The sequence below is a fragment of the Hyla sarda genome, chromosome 11, assembly GCF_029499605.1.
Source record: "Hyla sarda isolate aHylSar1 chromosome 11, aHylSar1.hap1, whole genome shotgun sequence".
In the NCBI taxonomy this organism is placed as follows: domain Eukaryota; kingdom Metazoa; phylum Chordata; class Amphibia; order Anura; family Hylidae; genus Hyla; species Hyla sarda.
This window is the reverse complement of record NC_079199.1, coordinates 30,992,868-31,019,327: the sequence shown is the minus strand read 5'-3', so window position 1 is coordinate 31,019,327 and position 26,460 is coordinate 30,992,868. Positions and strand designations below refer to the sequence as shown.

At 42.4% G+C, this 26,460-nt stretch overlaps 1 protein-coding gene across 7 annotated transcripts in view; it reads left to right on the top strand.

Annotated features, from left to right (window-relative positions):
• SIPA1L1 (signal induced proliferation associated 1 like 1) overlaps positions 1-26,460 on the top strand; it is a 278,502-nt gene that overhangs the window by 186,140 nt on the left and 65,902 nt on the right. For all 7 annotated transcript variants that reach the window (XM_056545756.1, XM_056545760.1, XM_056545757.1 and 4 more), the window contains 2 exons: positions 11,395-11,569; positions 19,775-19,878. In XM_056545756.1, the coding sequence (XP_056401731.1) occupies positions 11,395-11,569; positions 19,775-19,878 (279 nt within the window). The remainder of the gene's footprint in view (positions 1-11,394; positions 11,570-19,774; positions 19,879-26,460) is intronic.

Genomic DNA, 26,460 nt, shown 5'->3' with positions numbered 1-26,460 from the left:
CTGCAATGTTCCGTCTGATCTGTGGGTCCCACCGTGATCTCTGGCCCGGCACCCCAGCTTTTAGAACTTATGTTCATAATGCCAGTTTCTACTGACCATGGTTGTGACGTCACGCCCCCTCCATTCATGTCTACGGGAGGAGGAGTGACTGCTGTGGTTGTTTGACCTTTGCCGTCACACCCTCTCCCATACACATGGCGTGACATCAGAGATCATGGTGGGTCCCACCGATCAGACTCCCCACGATCAGACATCTTATCCCCTATCCTTTAAATAGGAGGTAAGATGTCTAAGGGCGGAGTACCCCTTTAACTATGGGAATTTGCTTTTACTCTTGACAGTTCCTGACATGGACAGAGGTGCCACTGTGGTCAGACTGGAAGGAATTACACAACTTTCTTTGTAGTATACAGCAGCTGTTGAGTACTGGAAGGATTAAGATTTTTAAATACCCCTTTAATATCTGCCCTATTGCTAATCGCCAAATTTCACAGTCCAAAATGAATTAGACCACTGGACCAGTAATGCCCTGGGCAGCTCCCGTGTGTTCTTACCAGGGACTCCATACACCCTAGCGACCATATTCACATTCCAAAAAACACACACGAATCGCGATTGCGTTTATCCAAATGCTATATCCACTGGCCCAAATTGACTGTTTCAGATATGCCAGAAGTTGTTCAAAAACCTTTTTGATATGACTTCCATAACTTTTTCTATACATTTTTTGATAGTTTAACACTTTTCCGCCAGGTCCAAAAAGGGACGTGGCCTCGGGGGAACCGGAGCACAGCTATAGATTGCCTAATTCTGCTGCACGTTTAAAGGGGTATTCCACTGCTCAGCGTTTGGAACAAACTTGTTCCGAACGCTGGAGCCAGCGCCGGGAGCTTGTGACTTCATAGCCCCGCCCCCTCGTGACGGCACGCCCCCTCAATGCACGTCTATGGGAGGGGGCGTGACGGCTGTCACGCCCCCTCCCATAGACTTGCATTGAGATGGCGGGGCATGACATCATGAGGGGGCGGGGCTATGACGTCACGAGCTCCCGGCTCCAGCGTTCAGAACAGTTTGTTCCAAACGCTGGGCAGCGGAGTACCCCTTTAAGCCAACTAACAGTTGGTCTACACTTAAACTAGACATCCTTCAGATACGACCTACTACACTGTGATACATCTGGCGCATTTTAAGCCTGTTTGCCTAAGTTTGCACTGTTTTCGTTTATCTGGGCCAATGTCTTGCGATCACTTGGATGGATCTAGTACATATACATTCATATAGAACTGAACTGATGACTTTTGTATTTTTTTGTTTTTTTTTTAGTTCTTTTGTTTTTATGTTACGATTAATCACGACCCATATGTTACAATTAGGCGTGTCACTTTAACAACTTTCACATGGGTTTATCCTTGGCATTATTACATAGTTTGCAAATAACATCATAAGACATAGTGTTCTCCTGCATGGCAATGTATATTATTTCTCATCGGCTCTATGTATGTTGTGTTTTTTTTGTTTGCTTTGTTACGTGTGCGCTTTATTTTCACATCGTTTGTCTATTGTCCTGTGTGTATTTCATTGCAGGGTAACAATGTATCTCTAATGCCGTGAGTCAGATCTGCTCAGTTTCAGGGACACCTGCAAATATCTTTCTTTATTGCTCGGATGGCAAAGTCAGTTCTATTCATGTGGAGCCTAAAAGCATTCTTTGTATTGTAGAGAAGAGATTACCGAAATCAGATCATGTTTAAAGCAACACGCCCTCGATATAGAATACCCTGTATTAAAATAAATGATATGTGGTTAGCAACTTAAATGGTAGCTGATATACAATTCCCTCCAAAATAATTTGGTCTATCCCCTCCCCCGCCCCCTTTACCAAACATGGCTTCACAGTTTTGGATGATTTCCCTGGAAAAGTTGGGGCTATTCAAAGGTGTTTCTAGCCTTTACAGAACTATGAGGATCGCCTATTAGTAAGATGAAAGAGACTTAGCCCTGGGTACCTGGTTAAAATTTAATATTTGTAACAACCAACTTAACTTGTAAGAACAGTTTTCTAGAGGTGTGGACTCCAAACTGCAGATCTCCATATTGCAAAACTACAACTCCCAGCATGCCCGGACAGCCAAAGGCTGTCCGGGCATGCTAGGAGTCGTAGTTTTGCAACAGCTGCAGACACACTGGTTGGGAAACACTGCTGTAGATCCTTGCTCATAAACCTATTAGAAGGCCTGAGCCCCCTGTTGGCAGGGCCACACGAACAATCACTGATGTGGACATTTGCTGCCATCATGCGTTGGCCACACATCCCCTATTACATGATGAGATTTGCATCATATGAACGATGATATATTTGTTTTGGTTTTTTTTAGCACGGCAAAGCAACGTGATCAGAGGTTGAACGTGCGTTTGCTTGTTCGCCGGTTGATCATTGGCCCTACTACATCGGCCTGCTCGCTCCATGTGATAGGCCCTTGACTTTGAGTATCTTTCTAAGGCTTCTTTCACGCTGGCGTTAGGACACGGCAGTGGGACGGCCATCAGGGGAGCCAGGGAGAATAGCGGGAGAAAAATGTATGCATGTGCCTTCTTTTTCTCCCTCTACTCCCACTCCAAAATAACGGCACCTGACAGACCCCATTATAGTGAATGGGATCCATCGGGCCCCGTCCCAAAAACGGTCGTTAAATGGGTACTCCGGCCCTAGACATCTTATCCCCCCATCCAAAGGATAAGGGGATAAGATGTCTGATCGCGGGGATCCCGCCGCTGGGGACCCCCTGCAATCACTCCGTGTCTGATGACTCACAATACAGGCCAGGGCCGAAGTATCGTGACGTCACGGTTTCGCCCCCTTTTGGTGTCATGCCCCTCCCCCCTCAATGCAAGTCTATCGGAGGAGGCGTGGGGGCTGTCACGCCCCCTCCCATAGGCTTGCATTACAGGGCATGACATCACGTGGGGGCGGAGCCATGAAGTCATGATACTCCGGCCCCTGTATCGTGAGCCATCAGACACGGAGCGATCTTTGCTCCGTGAGGCTGATGACAAGTGGGTGCAGCAGGGAGATTGTGGGGGTCCCCAGCGGCGAGACCCCGGCAATTAGACTTCTTATCCCCTATCCTTTGGGTAGGGGATAAGAGGTCTAGGGCCGGAGTACCTCTTTAAAGGCTGGGGGGGAAATGGGGGGGGGGCACAGCGCCAGTGTGAAAGTAGACTAAGCTACACTGCTCAAAAAAATAAAGGGAACACTTAAACAACACAATGTAATGCCAAGTCAATCATACTTCTGTGAAATCACACTGTCCACTCAGGAATCAACACTGATTGACAATCAATTTCACATGCTGTTGTGCAAATGGAACAGACAACAGGTGGAAATTATAGGCAATTGGCAAGATACCCCCAATAAAGTAGTGCTTCTGCAGGTGGTGACCACAGACCACTTCTCAGTTCCTATGCTTCCTGGCTGATGTTATGGTTACTTTTGAATGCTGGCGATGCTTTCACTCTAGTGGGTTGTAGACTCCGTCTCATGATACCACTAAAGTGGCTCAGGTAGTGCAGCTCATCCAGGATGGCACATCAATGGGAGCTGTGGCAAGAAGGTTTTCTGTGTCTGTCAGCGTAGTATCCAGAGCATGGAGGCGCTACTAGGAGACAGGCCAGTACATCAGGAGACGTGGAGGAGGCTGTATGAGGGCAACAACCCAGCAGCAGGACAGCTACCTCCGCCTTTGTGCAAGGAGGAGCACTGCCATAGCCCTGCAAAATGACCTCCAGCAGGCCACAAATGTGCATGTGTCCACTCAAACGGTCAGAAACAGACTCCATGAGGGTTGTATGAGGGCCCGACACCCACAGGTGGAGGTTGTGCTTACAGCCCAACACCATGCTGAACGTTTGGCATTTGCCAGAGAACACCAAGATTTGCAAATTCGTCACTTGTGCCCTGTGCTCTTAACAGATGAAAGCAGGTTCACACTGAGCACATGTGACACTGTCTGGAGACGCCGTGGAGAACGTTCTGCTGCCTGCAACATCCTCCAGCATGACCGGTTTGGCAGTGGGTCAGTAATTGTGTGAGGTGGCATTTCTTTGGGGGGCCCGCAGCCCTCCCATGTGCTTGCCAGAGGTAGCCTGACTGCCATTAGGTACCGAGATGAGGTCCTCAGACCCCTTGTGAGACCATAAGCTGGTGCGGTTGGGCCCTGGATTCCTCCTAATGCAAGACAATGCTAGACCTCATGTGGCTGGAGTGTCAGCAGATCCTGCAAGAGGAAGGCATTGATGCTGTAGACTGGCCCGCCCGTTCCTCAGACCTGAATCCAATTGAGCACATCTGGGACATCCTGTCTTGCTCCATCCACCAACACCACGTTGCACCACAGACTGTCCAGGAGTTGGCGGAGGCTTTAGTCGAGGTCTGGGAGGACATCCCTCAGGAGACCATCCGCCACCTCATCAGGAGCTTGCCCAGGCATTGTAGGGAGGTCATACGGGCAAGTGGAGGCCATACACACTATTGAGCCTCATTTTGACTTGTTTTAAGGACATTACATCAAAGTTGGATCAGCCTGTAGTGGGGTTTTACACTTTGATTTTGAGTGTGACTCCATATCCAGACCTCCATGGGTTGATGCATTTGATTTCCATTGATAATTTTTGTGGATTTTGTTGTCAACACATTCAACTGTGTAAAGACCAAAGTATTTCATACGATTAGTTCATTCATTCAGATCTAGGATATGTTATCTTAGTGATACCTTTATTTTTTTGAGCAGTGTATTAAAAATATGGGTATTGTAAACTAAACAATTCCATTAATACAAATCACCTAGTTGGAAGAATTTAGGTCTTGTAATCTGTATGCGTCACCCTGGTTGATCGTACAGTACATGAAATAGTCTACAACCACATTTCTGTCTACATCAAAGTTTCATGTACTAGCTAAATGCTTAGTAGTCTGCATACATACATTGTGTGTGGAATTCCATTACTGTCACCCTGCCAATTATTATTCCAGTTTCATTGAAGTTGTGCATGCTGTAATATATGAGTGAATGTCGTCTATGTAACTGCACCCCAAACTACAATTTCTATGTATCTGTCATATCTCAGTCACATAATGAATGTATGTTTGCTACAACCTGGCGCCAGACTCCCAGATGTTGATTAAAGATATAAATAACTTTTATTAAAATGTAAACATTTTTTGCTTTAAGAAAGTCCTCTAATCCTTTGTATCTTCTAATCCAATGTGTTTTTGACTTTGCTTATGCTGCAATTCTCTGTGTTTTTCAAGTTTCTGAAGTGGTTACACAGAGCAAACAGATATAAAGGCCGAGGCCAGGTTAATGGTTGAAGATACCTGAAACACATAATGTAAAACTCTATATCACAAGATAGATTGTGTGTGTGTGTGTATATATGTGTATATATATATATATATATATATATATATATATATAGTGTGTGTAGATATATGTATATATATATATATATATATATGTGTGTGTGTTTGTGTAGATTTGTATGTACACTATTGACAAAAGTATCTAAGCCACAAGACCATTACATCTATATGAGTTTGTGGATATCTTTCAAAATCCATGGGTGTTGATATGGAATTGTTATGGGTTGAGATCAGGGCTTTGTGCACCAACTTGTGTGCCTCCCTACCAAACTCTTGTCTTCATGGATATATACCACTACAAACTAGCCAAAAAGTGAACACAACAATGATTATTAATAATGGATACATGTTTTTGCAAACTAGCCCCAAAATACCCCTAAAATCATACACTTAAGACATCTTAAAATGCATGGTGGGGGAGCACAAGAGATGGTAACAAAATAATTGTAAGTGGTGTACATATAATATCATAAGAATAGAGACACTAAAGAACATGTACTATTGCACTAGGCCCTTATATTAATAATAATTCATTATAAAAAGAGCAAAAATATAATGAGTATAGAATAAGTTTTAAAAAAGAGCAGCAATAATCGGATGTAAAGTTCTAATAGCAATCAAGTAGGGACCAATAAAGTGCAAACAGTGTCTAACACCACTAAAAAAGAAGTGGCAGAGTGTTCCCCCACCTCACCCTTCGACATGTTTCGCTCTGCTTCCCCCGGAGATCTGGAAAACCAGTGATGTTGATATGAAATTGGGCTACTTTTACGGGAAGGCTTTCCGCAAGATTTTGTGCCTGTTTAGCTATATGACACCAATGTTAGACAAGATTTTGTCTTGCAATTAGTATTTCATTTCATCCCAATGGGGTTGAGATCAGGGCATTTTGATTCGACTTGTGTTTTCCCATACCAAAATCTTGTCTTTATGGATGTTGCTTTGTGCACTGGGGCACAGTCATGTTGGAGAATGACTTGGAAGGACAGGACTTGGAAGCATACAATTGTCTGAAGTGGTCTTGTGTGCTGTTGCATTAACATTACTCTTAAAAAATCATAAAAAAATAACCTTATACTATTCTCCTTCCTTCACCACATTTTTCAATAAGCAATTTGGTAGATAGCGATCTCTTGAGTTTTTTTTTTTTTCCGTTTGCATAAATCACCATTCCATTTATCATCTCTATAGAGTCTTGTGTATTGATCATGAAGCCTTCTGTGTATTTGGCGTTCTCATTTTCTTTGAGGATAAAAATTGATGTTCCACGTTTTCTACACAGCCCATAAAATGGATTGCCAAAGCCGTTAGGTTAATATGGTAATATCTGACTCTAAGGAACATGTACTTGACTGTGAGATGTAAATCTTGCTGTATAAATAAGTTCTTCGGCACATACTGATTTACCATGCTATGGCTGCCAAGGACTCTGTCTTATAAATAGAGAAGGTTTTGTGTGCAGGCCAATCTAGGAGGTTGGAGTGGAAAATGAGAGTGGGCTCTCTCCCAGTTTCCTTGCCCTGGTTTTCTCTTTCTTTATAGTTTAGAGTCTGAAAAGGGAAGAAATCTACAGTTTGAAGTTAGAATACGTGGATCTGCTAAAAGTTATTCTTAAAGGGATACTTTGCCCCTAAACATCTTATCTCTTATCCAATCTCTGGCCCAGCACCCCATATCTGCATGTCAAGATCGAACTCTGCTCCGTGCCAGATTAAGAGCGACCACAGCTGTCATACCCCCCCCCCCCCATAGACATTAATGGAGGAAGGTGGCGACCACTGCCACCCGTAGCCGGTGTTCTGAACATAAATAGTTACAACCACAAGGTGCCGGGCCGGAGATCGCAGGGGGTTCCAGAGACCAGACCCCCTCATGATTAGACATCGGATGGGAAACACTGGTCTAAAGGAAAACAATTCGGCTTAACAAAATGAAATCTGTCATCACTTTTATGCTGCCTGAACCGCAAGTCTTCAGGGAGGTCTCTGGTGGCTTTTTCCTGCCCCACCAACCTTGATAGATAGATCAATAAATAAATATACCCAAACAGCAAGAAATCTATTGGGTCAAGGCTGGTGCGACAGGGTGAAGCTACTAGGGACTGCCCCAATGACTTGTGGTTCAGGCAGCATGAAAATGTATAATGTATTACTATGTTCTATTATACAATGGTTGAACCAAGCACCGTTTTTCATTTAATATATGGTGGTGGTGAAGGAGTCTTAGTACATGAAGGAGTCTCATTACATTAGTCTGTCAGTTATTATGTTTTCTTAATACATATTTAAGGGTAATAAGAAATCCTGAATATCTCCAAATTAATGTTATAATGAGAACCTATAGTCTTTTTAGATGTACCAGAAAATTGGTTTGAAGGTGGTAAAATATCTTTGTATGTCAGTAGTCAAAAGCAGTGTTTCCCGACCAGTTTGCCTCCAGCTGTTGCAAAGCTACAACTCCTAGCATGCCAAGACTGCTGAAGGCTGTCTGGGCATGCTGGGAGTTGGAGCTTTGCAACAGCTGGAGACACCCTGGATGGGAAGCACTGGTCTAAAGCTTAACAATGTGTTTGTGACATTTTTATCATATGAAATGATTTCAAGGACTTAGAAGACCTCCAGCTGGTAGGAAGCTGGTGTAGCAAGGACCTCCAAGGTTATATTTTCTGAAATATTAACTGTACCACGAGCCACACCAGAGAGGCAGCGGGAGATCAGGGAGGTAAACAAGTGGCTCAGAAGCTGGTGTAGGAAGGAAGGGTTTGGGTTCATGGAGAACTGGGCCGACTTCACTGTCGGATATCTGCTCTACTGTAGGGACAAGCTGCACCTCAATGGGGAGGGTGCAGCTGTGCTTGGGGAGAAGATGGCTAGAAGGATGGAGGTGTTTAAACTAGGGACTGGGGGGGAAGGGAACATACAACATAGAGGGGGAAGATAGTGTAGATAGAGAGGGGGGACTTATTAATGTACCTGGGGGTGGAGCGGAGGGAGGGGTTAGAATAGTTAATAGGGATAGGCTCCAAAGGAAGAAAAAACATACACCATTGAATTGCATGTTGACTAATGCCAGAAATCTGACCAATAAAATTGATGAACTGGAGTTGATAATGTCTGAGGAGAATTATGACATAGTGGGTATAACAGAGACTTGGTTGGACGATAGCTGTGACTGGGCGGTCAACATACAGGGTTATTTTCTATTCAGGAAGGATCGGACAAAATGGAAAGGGGGAGGAGTTTGTCTTTATGTAAAGTCCAATCTGAAGGCCGCACTGCGGGAAGATATATGGGAGGGAAACGATAATGTGGAGTCATTATGGGTAGAAATATATGGAGATAAAAATAAAAAAAATTGTGATAGGGGTTTGCTATAAGCCACCAAACATAATACAAGGCAGCAAATCAGAATGAGGTGATAATAATGGGGGAATTTAACTATCCTGATATAAACTGGGAGACTGAGACCTGTGAATCTCATAAAGGAAACAGGTTTCTGACTATAGCTAAAGACAATTATCTGTCCCAAATGGTGCAGAGCCCGACCAGAGGGGGCGCCCTACTAGACTTAATATTAACCAACAGACCTGACAGAGTAACTAATGTGCAGGTAGACGGATACCTAGGAAATAGTGATCATAATATAATACATTATAACTTGTCCTGCACTAAGGGAACCTCTCGATGGTACACAAAAACAATGAACTTTAGGAAGGCAAAAGTTCGATCAACTCAGAGAAACCCTTAACAATATAAAATGGGATAATGTCCTCAAAAACAAAAATACTGACATTACATGGGAGACTTTTAAGAATATTTTAAATTGTCACTGTAATGTATATACCTTTATGGGAATAAAAGGGTCAGGAATAAAAGAAAACCAATGTGGATGAATAAAAATGTTAAGGGGGCAATAAATGACAAAAATAAAGCATTTAAACTACTAAAACAGGGATGGCAGTGAAAAAAGCTATAGAGAAAAATTTAAAATATGTAAAAATAGATTAAAAAAACTCCACAAATATAGAGACAGAAAGACTCCTTGCCAAAGAGAGTAAAACTAACCCCAAAATGTTATTTAACTATATAAATAGCAAAAAGGTCAAAAATGAAAGTGTAAGCCCTTTAAAAAAAAAAGATGAGGAAGACATTATAGATGGGGATCAGGAAAATGCAAATATACTAAACAAATTCTTCTCCATTGTATTCACCAAGGAAAACGAAATGCCAGGTGAAATGCAGAGAGATGAGGTAAACTCCCCTGTACAGGTCACCTGTCTAACCCAGGAAGAAGTACAGTGCCACCTACAAAAAATCAAAATAGACAAATCACCAGGTCCAGATGGCATTCACCCCCTTGTTCTAAGAGAATTAGGTAATAGACAGACCCTATTTTCAATATTCAAGGACTCTATAGTGACAGGGATGGTTTCTCAGGACTGGCGCATAGCACATGTGGTGCCAATATTTAAAAAGGGGTCAAAAGGTGACCCCAGGAATTATAGACCTGTTAGTTTAACCAGCGTTGTATGTAAATTGTTTGAGGGTTTTCTAAGAGATGCTATTTTCGAGTATCTTTATAAAATAAATGCATGACTCCATATCAGCATGTGTTTATTATGGATCAGTCCTTTCAAACTAACCTGATCAGCTTTTATGAGGAGGTGAGCTCCAGACTGGACCAGGACTAATAGCTGGATGTTGTATATCTGGATTTTTCCAAAGCATTTGATACGGTGCCACATAAAAGGTTGGTGCATAAAATGAGGAGGATTGGGCTGGCTCAGTGATAGGAAACTGAGACTGTCACTAGTGGGGTACCACAGGGGTCAGTTTTGGTTCCTATTCTATTTAATATATTCATTAATGACATTGTAGAGGGGTTAAATAGTAAAGTAGCAATCTTTACAGATTATACTAAACTCTGTAAAGTGGTTAACACAATAAAGGACAGTGCACTGTTACAAATGGATCTGGATAGGTTGAAGGTTTGGGCTGGGAAGCGGCAGATGAGGTTCAACAAAGATAAATGTAAGGTAATGCACATGGGGAGGAAAAATCCAGGCTGGGATTACCGTATGTATTAAATCGGAGCACACTTGGGATGACTGACATGGAAAAGGACTTAGGAGTCTTAATAGTTAATAGTAAATTTAGCTGCAGTGACCAGTGTCGGGCAGCTGCTGCCAATGCAAATAAAATCATGGGGAGTATCAATAGGGGCATATATGCCCATGACAAGGAAATAATTCTACCACTGTACAAATCACTAGTCAGACCACACATAGAAAACTGTGTACAGTACTGGGCCCCAGTGTACAAGAAAGATATAGTAGAGCTGGAGAGGGTTCAAAGACGGGCAACCAGAGTAATACGGGGAATGGGAGGACTACGGTACCCAGAAAGATTATCAGAATTAGCGTTATTTAGTTTAGAAAAAAGAAGGCTTAGGGGCGACCTAATAACTATGCATAAATATATCAGGGGACAGTACAGAGATCTCTCCCATGATCTATTTATACCCAGGACTGTATCTATAACAAGGGGGCATCCTCTACGTCTAGAGGAAAGAAGGTTTCTACACCAGCACAGACCGGGGTTTTTTATTGTAAGAGCAGTGAGACTATGGAACGCTCTCCCAGAGGAGGTGGTCATGGTGAACTCTGTTAAGAGTTCAATAGGGGTCTGGATGCATTTTTAGAGAATAATAACATCGCTGGTCATGTATACTAGATTTATAGGGACAGAACGTTGATCCAGGGATTTATTCTGATGCCATATTTGGAGTCGGGAAGGAATTTTTACCTTTAGTATGAGGGTTTTTTGCCTTCCTCTGGATCAACTCAGTAGGGACTCATTAGGGTTATAGGTTGAACTTGATGGATTCTGGTCTTTTTACAACCTTATGAACTATGTTACTATAAACATTGTATATTTGCGTCATTATATCTGCTAACAGCCTTTTTCTCTTTACAGCTAAGTTACCAACTAAAGGTTGGCATCATGTATTGCAAAGCGGGTCAGAGCACAGAGGAAGAAATGTACAATAATGAGTCGGCCGGGCCAGCCTTCGAAGAATTTCTTCAGCTCCTGGGAGAAAGAGTACGACTTAAAGGATTTGAGAAGTACAGAGCTCAGCTGGATACTAAAAGTAAGTTTGGCGCTACCCTCGGGTACGTGGGTGTTTTTTTGTCAATTTTGAATAATTTATAATTTGATTCAAGATCAATTTAAATGATCAGTTTCTATGGCAGCCAATGTTTAGCAATGTTGATTTTACATGCAAAGATATGTCATTTTTCTTTTTTGTTTAGGTAACCAGTTAGGTTAGGTTCTCTGTTAAGCTGGGTTCACACCACGTTTTCTTAAATACGGTTCCCGTATACGGTTTGGAGGAGGGGGGCGGGGCTTAATCGTGGCGCCCACACTCAGCCGTATTCGGGAACCGTATTTAATGCAAGTCTATGAGCCGACCGGAGTGAACCGCAGCCTCCGGTCGGCTTCGTTTTCGGCCGTATGCGGTTTCCCGACCGCAGGCAAAAACGTGGTCGGCTCATAGACTTGTATTAAATACGGTTCCCGAATACGGCTGAGTGCGGGCGCCGCGATTAAGCCCCGCCCCCCTCATCCAAACCGTATACGGGAACCGTATTTAAGAAAACGTGGTGTGAACCCAGCCTTATCTGGAGAGTGTTGACTTAGCAGTGTTGCATACAATACTGTATGCATCATGGCTCACTTTTGTTTACAGCAGAAGAGAATCTGGGGATCAACAGGAGTCCCTGTTTCTGTGTCTACAATGCAGTTGGTGTATTTTATTTCTGCAGTGTGGTTTTTACTGTGGATCTGCAGCAAAATTTGTGATGCTAGCAGATTTAGGGCCTATTTACATGCCAGAATTGTTCTTGGGGCAGCAGGTGCCAACAGAAAAAGCAAGCGCTCGGAAATGCGCTGTCTCCATAGACGGCAATGCATTTCAGAGCAGATTCCGCAGAAAGGGTAAACATATTTTAGATTTTTTTTGTGCAGAGTCCAGAATCTAAATTTCAACAGCTGATATTTCCACCGCGAAAATTCCACTGTGTGCACGGTGCAGCAGTACCCCACTGAAAACAATGGGGGTCTGCTGCACCAGAGTTTTTGAGCAAAATTTCTTGGAAATTCCGTCGTGGGAATGGGTGCCGCCTGAATCATGCGGCACTAGGAATGCTCTGACATGCATAATTTTCATTGATGGCTATGCATTTCCAAGTGGATTTCACCGAAAGAACAGAATGAAGGTTTATAATGCTGTATTGTTGACCTGCTGTTCCAATTTATGGCCAGTGTTTGCTCAATACAATGTCTGTATTACACATCATTGCTGCTCCAGTATTGGCAGGGTAACTTAAGATCTTCAAAGCTGGAGGGGTGAGTGTGTGCGAATTTAGTATTTTGTGCCATAAGCAGTTGCTAGAAGTTTTTTGAAAGCCAGAAAAGCCCTTTTAAGTGTCACAGGTACTGGTGTCATATGAGGAATACTCTGCAGGGAAGGTTGGTTTTCATGTAGCCTTGACCTGTTAAAGCAATGGCAGACCAACCTAAGAGTTACATCTCATGACAATTTAGTGACTTCTGTGACTGAAGAATATACGAAAATATTCTGGTTATTACATGAGTGATTCAAGATGTAGGGTAAGAGGTTCTTTATGTAAGGAATTAATAGTTATGTAGGTACTACAAAGGATTTCTAGTTTAGAGGGCAAGTTAAAGGGGTACTCCGGTGGAAACCTTTTTTTTTTTTTTTTTAAATCAACTGGTGCCAGAAAGTTAAACAAATTTGTAAATTACTTCTATTAAAAAATATTAATCCTTTCAGTACTTATTAGCTGCTGAATACTACAGAGGAAATGGTTTTCTTTTTGGAACACAGAGCTCTCTTCTGACATCATGACCACAGTGCTCTCTGCTGACATCTCTGTCCATTTTAGGATCTGTCTAGAGCAGCATATGTTTGCTATGGGGATTTTCTCCTACTCTGGACAGTTCTTAAAATGGGCAGAGATGTCCGCAGAGAGCACTGTGGTCATGATGTCAGCAGAGAGCTCTGTGTTCCAAAAAGAAAATAATTTCCTCTGTAGTATTCAGCAGCTAATAAGTACTGGAAGGATTAAGATTTTTTTTAATAGAAGTAATTTAGCAGTCTGTTTAACTTTCTGGCACCAGTTGCTTTAAAAAAATAAAAAAAAGTTTTCCACTGGAGTACCCCTTTAAATGGAATTATGCCCATTTAGTTCTGCTCCATATAACCCTGCCTTTAAAGGAGTTCTGTAGTGAAACATAACTTCTCCCCTATCCGAAGGATAGGGTGTAAGTTATAGATTTCGACCCCTCACGTTCGGACGGGGCCCTGGCGATTTCCTTAACGGGGCTCTTGCAGTCTGCTGGAAGGGTGAGTGCCAACCCCCGCACAGAGCGGCGGCCGACACGCCCCCTCCATACATCTCATAGAGATACATGGAGGGGGCGTGTCGGCTTCAGCTTCCTGTGGGGATCGGCACGGCCGCTTCCAGCAGACTGCCGGGTCCTCGTTGGAGATCATGGGGGGGTACCAGCGGTCGGAAACCCGGCGATCTATAACTTATTCCCTATCCTTTGGATAGGGGATAAGTTATGTTTCATTGCACTACTCCTTTAAGGAGTACTAGGGATGCAAGTTTTTTTTTCACCTGTGACATATTGAGCCCCGGCACTAGGAAGAAGATCGGGGCTGGCGCTCAATATGTCACACTGACGCCCAGCTGATCACCAGCTGAGGTGGGACATTGCTGCAGCCGACAATTATCTGACCACAAGAAGCAGGAAGAAGACCGCAGCGGAGGCCGGTAGCAGCAAAAGGTAAGTTCACCATTTATTTCTTTATTTCCCAGAACATAACCAAAATCTATGAAAGAGAAAAACCAGCTCACCACCATATAAGTTCTTGAGAGGAGGAGGACTTAAAGTGTGGATAGGAAGCACGGACAACATCCAACCGCATGCTTGGAGTGAAGATTTGGAATGAAGATTTGGAATAGAGAAAAAGAGCAGGGTCCAGCTCCCAAGGAAAACGGAAAAAATCCAAAATTTTAATTCAAGCCATTAAAAATTGAGTGAACAAAAAAAAAGAGAGGGGGAATAAAATAATAGCAGAAACGCTGACGCGTTTCGGACTATATAGTCCTTAATCATGGCATTATTCCCCCTCTTTTTTTGTTCACTCACTTTTTAATGTCTTGAATTAAAATTTGGGATTTTATCCGTTTTCCTTGGGAGCTGGACCCTGCTCTTCTTCTCTATTCCAATTCTTTATTTCCCAGACTACTCCTTTAATCCACATCCACAAGTATATCCATTATGCCAGTGGTCTCAAACTGTGGCCCTCCAGATGTTGCAAAACTTCAACTCCCAGCATGCCCGGACAGCCGTTGGCTGTCCGGGCATGCTGGGAGTTGAAGTTTTGCAACATCTGGAGGGCCACAGTTTGAGACCACTGCATTACACTGATAAATGTGTGTTAAGTAGTCTGCTACCATTCATAGCTCCACCTGACTCATTAGAAAAGGAAAATACTGTCTACAAACTCTAGGCCACCATCAAAAAGAAATGTGTGATTCATTGTTCCAGAAAGTATTCCCTGGCATGCAGCTCTGTCGATTCAGCGCATTGGAAACTTGAAATGATTGCGGGGCTGGTTTTTGCAGCAAGCGTTTTAGGCATGGTTCAGCTCACATTTGGAACAGTTCAGTATTGAGCAACCATGTTTTCATTCGCCTTTCCTGGCAACAAAACACAGCAGCTGTAAAATCTAGACACATTGTGAAGTAGTAGATACATAGCTGTCTGAGACAAAGCCTGCCTGGTGTTCAGTGCTGGAGCAGCCTCCTTTCTGCTCCGCTTTGCGTATACGATACGTGTTTTTTTTTTTAATTAACGTTTCCATTTGTTAAGAACTTGAGAGCAAACAGACACAGTACGTTTTGTAATAAACAAATTACGTATTAATCGGTTATATCTCATTGTTCTGTCTTTGCAACAATGTAGGGTACACTTAAAGGGAAGGGCTTATTTTGTTCTTAGTTTACTACCTCCCCTAAGAAAAATAAAATAATAATATAAAAAAAAAAAAAAAAACTTTTATGAGGGAAAATTGTTGCATTTTGCAACTGTACGTGAGTCCCCCAGACTTAAAAAATGTAGGTCCTGTCCTCATAATAGACCACCTGCTAATCAACTATTTAAGGCCATCATTTTTTTTAATGGGGTACTCCGCCCCTAAACGTCTTATTCCCTCTCCAAAGGGTAGGGGATAAGATGTCCGATCGTGGGAGTCTGGCCGCTGGGGACTCCTGTGATCTCCAGGGCAGCACCCCAGTCATCCGGTGGCGTGACGCCACAAACACGGAAGCCCCAGGCTTTCATGCTCAGATCGCCGCCGCGCCGTCCCGGAGATCAAGGGAACTCTCTGCGGTCAAACAGCTTATTCCCTATCCTTTGGCTGTTTAGGGCCGGAGTACCCCTTTAAAGACTGGTTGTCCCTGGATAACCTCTTTTGCCCTATCCACAGGTTAAGAGAATAAGGGTCTGATTGGTGGGGGTCCGACCTTTGAGACACCAATATGGGTCTATTCACACGGCGGAATTCCGCCTCAAATTAAAGCGCAATACATTTCTATGGGATTCCACACTCCCGTTGATAGAACTCCCATTGACAGCAGAAATTCGGGAGTGCAGAATCCTATAGAAGTGTATTAGGATTTCAAGTCCATGCAGAAGAAAGAAGAAATATCGGCACTCACCAGTGTAGCTGTAAAGTCTTCTTTATTGAGACATACTCACGGTAGGGATACAGAAGAGAGGGGTGGTTGGTGGGGGGGACAAGTGGTGGCGACCAAGCTCCTGTTTCACACGCCTAGCGTGCTTCGTCTGGACGAAGCACACTAGGTGTGTGAAACAGGAGCTCGGTCGCCACCACTTGTCCCCCCACCACCCCTCTCTTCTGTATCCCTACTGTGAGTATGTCTCAATAAAGAAGACTTTACAGCCACACTGGTGAGTGCCGATATTTCTTCTTTCTTCTGCATGGACTTGATGAATATTGTCTACTATATCTGAGCACCGCCTAAGGCAACACGGCTTCACCTGTTCCCACTCACCATCCATAATCCAGCACACTCACTAATGCAGTGCCGCACCACCTCCAAAGTGAAGTATTAGGATTTCATTTGAGGCGGAATTCCGCTGTGTGAATAGACCCTAAGTGTAAAAGTGAAGGTCTTGAGCATCCCTATTTTTGTCCTTTCCATATGTCCTGAAAGCAGTGACCGTCTGCAGACTTGACCACCACTCAATTCAAACAGGGGCACATGGGACCCCATTCTCATGAATGGCGGAGATCTCAACAATTGGACCTCCACTGATCATACACACGTAACCTGTCTTATAAAGAGGTTATCTAACCTTTCTAAAATTGATGACCAATCCTTAGAGTAGGGCGTGAATATTAGATCATCAGGGATCTGCCTCCCAGCACCCCAAGTGATCAGCTGGTTGAAGGGGCTCTCAATCCTTTCAGCATTGCCGTACTATTAGTAGCGGTGGAAGGTACTGTGTCCTTCATTTGAATGGGACAGCACTGCAGTATTTTGCAATGCTACAAATAGTACAGCAATGCCAGAAATAACTATTGAAAAAAGCTGGGGATGCTGGGAGTCTTCTGGATAACTTCCTGTGCAGTTTCCTCTACAGGTGCTGCAACCTTAAGGCCTGTAATGTCTCAGACAGCACAAACACTTTGTTTTTCACTTTTTATCTATGCAAAATAACCTTTAACATAACACTTCTGACAATTCTCCATTATAGCCTTTTGTGCTGCATGGGTGAATTTTAAAAGCTAGAATATAGAATAGGCTGCCTGTCTGTATAGAATTGCTAAACACTTATAAGGCCACAATGTCAGTGAGTTTAGAAGAAGACAATGTAGACTGCGCTGGAACTCCATGTAACAGAACAGACGCTTATCTTTTCATTCAGCTCAAGGACAGTTTATTGGACGCACATATCCAGATGACTCATGACATGATACATTGTTTAAGAAAAACATGGGCAAAGAAGTATAATAGAAACTTAGTCAATAAATGTTTTATTAGTAGGAGACAGTCAGCCCAATAGAGACAGATCAGGACTTAACAATCCATATACAGTACAAGATTTACATCATCTGCGGATACCTATCCACCTCCACTGCTAGAACATCTTCTAAAGTGCATGTTCATATAAATGGAAAGAAGAATCCAGCACTGCAGGTCCAACGCAAGGAAGCTGTTTATTGCATATAAACACACGGACACAAAACGTGGATCACAGGTGACGCGTCTCGGCGAACTCTCTCGCCTTAGTCGTGGTACGTGGTGCATGTGTAGTCCACACGTTTCTGTGCACTGAGACGGGGAGCGGTGAGCTGGACATCAGTGGCATGTTCATATAACATCCCATATATCATGTTTTTTTTTTTCCACAAAAGCAGTTAGGTTGAACATCTCTTGACACTTATTTTCACATTAAAGAGTACCTGTCATATCCCACAAAAAAACTAAATGTTATTTGTTGTTCAATACCTAATCCTGATCATGTACATATATTTTTTTGTGTTTAGCACCTATATTTCTCTCACAACATTCTTCCTTCTCTTGCTTACTTGGTTGTTCATTCTGTGCTTTGGAGGGGGCGTATCTCTCACTCTGCAGGACTCCTCTTCCTTCGTGAGTGCTGAATCTCTTCATCCATTCACTGCAGGCTGCTCTGTAACCCCTTCCTCTCTGTTTTCATGCTGCAGCCTGATAGGACAGGAGAGAGCACAGAAGAGTGCTAGTCCTGACCTCACTTTGTCCCAGCCTGTGCTTCATCTTGGACAAAGATGATGCTGCAGTCAGACTGGATTATGTTCTGGATGGTGTGTGGACCACTAATGGTGTTTCTTATAAGCCAGGATTTCTATAACAAGGAAATAACATTTTCCTATGAAGTATATTAGAAAGGTTAATGTTTTTCCAAGATGTACAACATATAAAAAGTTTTGAAACTTGATAGTGCCCATTTAAATTTTGTAGATATCACAAATGTCCAGTTGGCAGCCTGGCATCTGTATTTTTTAGGAACTGCCTAATAGCGCTTGGCTCATTTATGGGACATACATGGCCAACGGTCCCTACGTAACTACTAATGATTTATAGGGGCCTATCAAGGATATGTAGATCAGATAAAGGCAGTATTGAAGCTTTAGGACATGATATATGTCCACAAGTATACAGTACATAGAGCCCGGCCTTGCCATTGATATAAACAATGCATGGCAGCCAACAGAGCGCTGTGATCTCTATTACAGACCCATGTGATTCCATATGATCTATGGTCATCATGTTATGGAGACTTATACCATGTGTAGTAACGCTATGTAGTAACGGAGCTAAAGAGTCAAATACGTGTCCATTGCAAAGTTAAAAGGAAACTCCGGTACATAAGTTATTTTTCCCTATCCAAAAGATCCAGTGTGGATTAGTGTCTGATCACAGGGGGTCTGACCGCTGGGACCCCCGCTATCTCCTGTCCGGCACCCCGGCTCTCTCCATGCACAACCTCCGCAATGTGCACAGATTACTGTCAACCATGGCACGAAGCGGTGGCCCCGTCCCTCCATGTATCTCTGTGGAACAGCCGAAAATACACAGGCGATGCATCCCTGACTCTCCCATAGAGATACATGGAGGGACATGTTGACTACCGCTTCATGCCATGATTGACAGTAATCCTTGCACAGAGCGGAGGTCACTCCGTGCATGGGGAGAATCGGGGTGCCAACCAGGAGATCGCGGGGGTTCCAGTGGTCGGACCCAGAATCCAGTGGAAAGGGGATAAGTACTTATGTACCGGAGTTCCCCTTTAACCCATGTAGTACTAGACAACGTTCGGTCAAAGTCATCCAAAAGTAGACCCTCCTCCAAGACTTTTTTTTTTTCTTTCTTCTGTTGTTGACAACGTTACAGCTGATGTCACCGGAACATATGTCCATTTATATAAAATATATGGTACACGTGTAAAGCAGCAACAAGCGCGAATAAAGGAAAAATGTAACTTTACTCGATATCACAGAACAAGATTTTCTGTTCCGAATGGCTACACATACCATACTAGGGTGAGGAATTCCTAAAATCTTCTCACTCAGTTTCCAGCATTACGGAGAAATCCCTTAGGTATGCAGATATGTTTTTCTAACTTTGTCTTAAACTGGTAAATACTAACCCTTTATCCCTTTATCTTCTTTTTTTTTTTCTTTTTACAGCTGATTCAACTGGTACCCACTCCCTGTATACAACTTACAAGGATTATGAGATAATGTTTCACGTCTCTACCATGTTGCCATACACGCCAAACAACAAACAGCAGGTAAAAGCACATTTTGTGTCGCCTAATACATTCGACAAGTTACGCTGGATTATGGATGGAGAAGTTTGAAGACCAGTCAAATTTGCTGATAAATAGAGTTAAAAGTGTTTGTATTCGCTATAAACAATGCTGAAGCTCCTGTTCTCTCTGTGTTGTTCCGTTCCTCCTGCTGTTCCTCCTGGAAATGTATGGATGAACTGATAACTGGGTGTTACCATTCCTCTTTTTAATGGGATTACACTGTGGAATCATTGCTTAGAACTAGATCCGGTTTTAAGATAGAGCAGTGTTTCCCAACCAGTGTGCCTCCAGCTGATGCAAAACCATACACGCATGGTCTAGGGCTTGGCCGGTGCAGAAATATAAATACTAAATAAGTGTTTCCCAACCAGGATGCCTCCAGTTGTTGCAAAACTACAACTCCCAGCATGCCCGGACAGCCGAAGGCTGTCCGGGCATGCTGGGAGTTGTAGTTTTGCAACAGCTGGAGGAACACTGGTTGGGAAACACTGAGATAGAAACAGCTTAGTTGTTCTTTTGAGACAAACCAAGATATGGTCCCTGTCGTTATACCATACCAGGATATCCCCCTTACTGTTGTAAAGGATAGGCTATACATTGTAGAGCAGGGGTCTCCAACCCAGTCCTTTTAAAGCCCACCAAAATTTGTTTTTGTTTACATCATTGGAATAGAACAAGGGAAAAAAGTAAATCCTGGACTAGCGCAATCCTGTGTTAGCCAGACAAATCTATGCGATTATACAAGAAAAAAAAAAAATACAAAAGCATTTTAGGAATGATTATAGGAAAGCCGGGTATATGTATATATTTGCAAGGATTTGAAGCACAAAGGACATAATAGAAGAGATGTTCCCCCTGAGTATGGCCATACGTGTTAGATAGCTGTCGGCCAAACACTTGTTTGTCCAATAGATAACTCTCCTGACCTCCCCATACACATGTATGCTCTAATCAGCAGAACATGCATGTATTCTTATTGGGAATTGGGTATAAGCCACTGCTGGACACCTATGTGGCTTATCAACCTTTAGAACAATAGGATCAGGCATGTTGGCATCCAACCGGTAGGATCCTTTTCTCCCCCAACATTTTACTCGGTAGGGGAGAGTCGGAAGCCTCCATACAGATTGGATGGTTGACAGGGCCGGTCATTATTGCAAGGCCAGTTTAAGGCATAGGGTTATTCATTATTAAGAGAAGTTAAAGGTAGAGATGAGCGAAGTTACAGTTATTCGATTCGTCACGAACTTCTCGGCTCAGTAGTTGCTGACTTTAGCCTGCATAAATGAGTTCAGCTTTCAGGTGCTCCGGTGGGCTGGAAAAGGTGGATACAGTCCTAGGAAAGAGTCTCCAGCCCACCAGAGCACCTGAAAGCTGAACTCATTTATGCAGGCTAAAGTCAACAACCGCCGAGCAGAGAAGTTCGTGACAAATCGAATCACTGTAAGTTCGCTGATCTCTAGTTAAAGAGGTATTCCAGGATTTATTTTATTTTTCGACTATGCTACAGGGGCTGTAAAGTTAGTGAAGTTCATAATATAGTGTCTGTACCTGTGTTTGATGGCTGGTCTTGCAATTCTTATGTGATCTTTACCCTGATGTGTGTTTTTAACAGCATACAAAATCAGTGTTGTCTCAGCTTTTCCCAGTTTGCAGTGCGGCCAGACACATTACATAACTAGTCAGGTGTTGAAAGGGAACCTGTCTGCGTCAATGGGTGGAGCGACCGTGGGGTGGGAGGGGAGATCATTCTGCCCAGGACTGCAAGGAATTGTCCCAGGTGTGCTTTAATGGGTGGGGTGGCTGATGTGTGGCATGGAGACGTGTGACCTCACACTTACAAACAAGGGATCCTGGGACTTTTATTTGGAAGGAGGGAACTCCAACAGGAAATAACCATTTCACAAAAAGATAGCCTCAGCGTTATAGCGAACTCACAAAATAGCCATTTAGCTCCAAGACAAGCACAGAGCCTTCCTAAGCATGTCCATTACTGTCTGGCAGGTACGTACTAAAATCGCCTTATGGTGGAGAACCCCTTTAAAGCAATTAAACGGAGGTGTAAGGGCAATAGAGGCAGTGATGTAGAAATCAGCCTAGTAAGGTGTGACCTTGCTATGGGTTGTAAATCCAGGTCTATCTAGTTAAATTTTCATACTTATTGTCTCCTAGCATTAATAATATTACTTTTTATTATTGTAGCCATTCGCATTGTTGGCTAAATCCACCATTTTATCTAATGTGTTTTGAGGCCTCATGACCCTTCTGATGTTGAAGAAGAGAAGGAGCATACATGATGGACTTCAGATGCCCGATCCTTTAGTCTGGCAATGACTTACCTTTTTTCACTCCATTCAGAACGCTCGGCTGAACTGAGCATGCATATCTATTGGGGGGGATTGGCAGGGATAGCTGCCGGCTGACTGTTACCTTACATAAGGTTGTCATATTCTTTCTTGTTGTGTGTCTGGGTAGATTCATCCTGGATTGTAAATTCTCCTTAGTCTCCCCAATATAGATTCCTTGTACACAGTATTATGTACACTGTATTGGAGAATGGACATGAGAAAGTGATTTTATCATTCGCTTGTGTATGTGGAAGGTTTGTTAGTAAGGTTTTGTGCTGTGTTTATTTTCAAGGACAAAGTGCCAGTCTGTGATGGTGGTGGGAGGACTCATACATTCCTTAAAGGGGTACTTCGCTGCTCAGCGTTTGGAACAAACTGTTCCGAACGCTGGAGCCGGGCGTTCGTGACGTCATAGCCCCGCCCCCTCGTGATGTCACGCCTGCACCCTCAATGCAAGTCTATGGGAGGGGGCGTGACAGCTGTCACGCCCCCTCCCATAGACTTGCTTTGAGGGGGCGGGTCGTGATATCATGAGGGGGTGGGGCTATGATGTCTCGAGCTCCCGGCTCCAGCGTTTGAAACTGTTTGTTCCAAACACTGAGCATCGGGTATTCCAGGAAAAAACTTTATTATATATATCAACTGGCTCCAGAAAGTTAAACAGATTTGTAAATTACTTCTATAAAAAAATCTTAATCCTTTCAGTACTTATAGGCTTCTGAAGTTAAGGTTGTTCTTTTCTGTCTAAATCCTCTCTGATGACACCTGTCTCGGGAAACGCCCAGTGAGGTTTGCTATGGGGATTTGCTTCTAAACTGGGCGTTTCCCGAGACAGGTGTCATCAGAGAGGATTTAGACAGAAAAGAAGAACCTTAACTTCAGAAGCTCATAAGTACTGAAAGGATTAAGATTTTTTAATAGAAGTAATTTACAAATCTGTTTAATTTTCTGGAGCCAGTTGATATATATAAAAAAGTTTTTTCCTGGAATACCCCTTTAAGTTTAATGTCTGTATGTATGAGAAGGAAATGTGGAGCCAGCATTACAGCTGATCGGGTTGCAGTCACTGGCAATGCCTTTTCTTATGGGAAAGACATGACTGAGGAGCAGCCTCTTGCATTACAAAGAGATGATAGTAGGGTGCCCCTACTGGTTACATATTGTCCCTGTGTGAATATCTTGAGGAAAATTGGGGCTGATCTCCAACCTCTATTTCACAGACAATAGACTGACTGAAATAAATATTCCCAGATGTACCCCTGAGATAAGCATTTGACATCGTATTCTGTTTCTAGCGGTGTTATCATATATTAGATGGTGTTTTTACCCTTTAATGGTCTGTAAGCGATCTGCCGCGGATAATCTGCGCTTAGACATGTAACACATTTCTCCCATATAACATTTCACCAGTCAGTGTGTGATTCAGCTGTGATATCAGGGCACATTTCCAATAACTGTTAAAAAAAAATAAAAAATTAAAAAAAAAGTGTTTTTCTTTATATGTTTGTGACATTTTATTATTGTATAAAATGAGAAACACTCTGGGAGATGTCACTGTTTGCTTATATATAGTGCAGAATAAGCCATTATTAGAGAAAGATGTAGAGGTTCTTGTGCATGCCATTTGCTTACCTTTTTTTGCTCATGTGGCAGGCATGGGATAAGATCCATTTTTGCCTTTGCCATGCATTTCCCATGAATCCTCTGGCTTCAGCTGGGGCATTTCATTATTGCAGTTGTCCATCTCATCAGGCTGCTAGTTCTGGAGATCAACTAAGTGGGTTGGTGTCAATTCACACTACATGCAGTTTTCATGCGTTTTTCTTACCCAAACTTTGTTTTTAGAGAAATATTGCCATGAGGAGAAAGTGTTTTGACCTCTAATCACAATTGAGGGGTTTTAATGAAGATTTTAAGTCTTTAATCTTTGTTCACAAAATACAATATTTTTGCTTATTTTTTTTTTTTTTTTTTGCTGTGATTTTCCAAATGTGTGCTTAAAAAATTACAGGTTTTTATCATATTTTGCCTAATTGCCGTATATAGTCTTCATTTTTGCCATGATCTGGAGAAAATCTTCAAAACAGAAAAAAACAAGAAATGCAATATGTGAACACAGCCTCAGAAAGGTGTATAACCACGATATATCCTAATCCTATAGAAATAACAGATGGAACTGGGAGGGGTCTGGGAGCTAGTAGGGAGGGGATTGGGTAGGTGATGATGTCGTCCAGTAGTCCACAGGAAGTCAGAGTCTGACATCCTGTTGTGACCATTAGACACTGGAAGATTTGGAGTTAGATTGGCGATCACATGACCAAATAGAGTAATAAAACACATGGTGCAGCTGTGCTGGAATGAAACAAATGGAACTGTAGGACTAGTGATGGTGAGTGCAGGACAAAGGCCAAAAAAAAAAAATATATATATATATATATGAATTCGGGTAGAAAAACATATATATATATATATATATATATATATATATATCCCATAGTGCTTCTTTAAATCATATTCTGACAATGCAGCTGATATAACATTTTCCCACATTATCAAGCGTTATGCACATTATCCCATACTGTGAGTCACGCAACATCAGACCTCTGTATTCACATATATAGCTAAGGGCAAGTTTGTGTTGTCTATTTTCAGGTATTTTCTGCCAGCGGTTACTACTATTGCTTAGTTCCATGTTATATCATTAGTTTGCTGACAGTAACTTGAAGACGTTACGGTCTTGGCTTTATCTCAAGCATCTGCACCTTTACTTAGCTCCTGTGAAGTTCTCGTGAATTTATTGGCTTTGCCTTCTTCAAGCCAGTGTATCCCAACCAGTGTGCCCCCAGCTGTTGCAAAACTACAACTCCCAGCATGCCCGGCCAGCCTTCTATGGGCATGCGGGAGATGCCCGTGTGCTGTACTCTAGTCTCTTCAGCACTCCTATAGAAATGAACGGCGCGCGCGAGGCGGGGTCCCATTCCAGGGATCGCAGAGATCCCCCAATCCCCCACCCCCTGCGGTCAGCTACTTATTCTGTGTTCTGTAGGGGATAAGTTAGTTTTGAATGGAGTTCTCCTTTAAAGAATGGAGGGGGTACAGTGGGAATATAAGTAAGCACTAGAAGGGTTAATATTTCGGGTAAGAATGTGATAGACCCTTTAAAAATTCAGCATTTGTGTGAATTTGGTATGCTTTAACTTAGGGTTTCCCAACCAGTGTGCCTTCAGCTGTCACAAAACTACAACTCCCAGCATGTCCGGACAGCCCTAGGGCTGACCGGGCATGCTGGGAGTTGTAGTTTTGCGACAGCTGTAGGCACACTGGTTGGGAAACGCTCCTCTAGCCTTTCATATAACAATAATGGAATGAGATTGAGCATGATAACCTGCAGTATACATATACAGATAACAAATTAAAGTAGTATATAAGTGTGTGTGTGTGTGTGTGTGTATATATATATATATATATATATATATATATATAATATATATATATATATATATGTGTGTGTGTGTGTATATATATATATATATATATGTGTGTGTGTGTGTGTGTATATATATATATGTGTGTGTGTGTGTATATATATATATGTGTGTGTGTGTGTATATATATATATGTGTGTGTGTGTGTATATATATATATGTGTGTGTGTGTGTATATATATATATGTGTGTGTGTGTGTATATATATATATATGTGTGTGTGTGTGTATATATATGTATATGTGTGTGTGTGTGTATATATATGTATATGTGTGTGTGTGTGTATATATATGTATATGTGTGTGTGTGTGTGTATATGTGTGTGTGTGTGTGTGTGTATATGTGTGTGTGTGTGTGTATATGTGTGTGTATATATGTCTATATATATGTATGTATATTTATATCTTTGTGTGTGTATATATATATATATATATTTTATATAACTTTAATTTGTATTTTTTATCTATTTATCTATTCATTTATTTATTTTACTTCATTCTAAACTGTATCCGATAATCGTATCTGAAGAACGTGTCAAACCCCGGTGCAGTAAAACAAAAGTGCCAATTGCGTGCACGATACCGCTATTTCTCATTTCCAATACCGAACATCCTAATATATAAAAAAAAAAAAAAGACAATAAAGTAATGCTATATTATAGGTAATTATGCAGATCCCTCCGCAGTTAAAACCGTCAGCTCCATAGAGAAATAATTACAAGTGCGCTA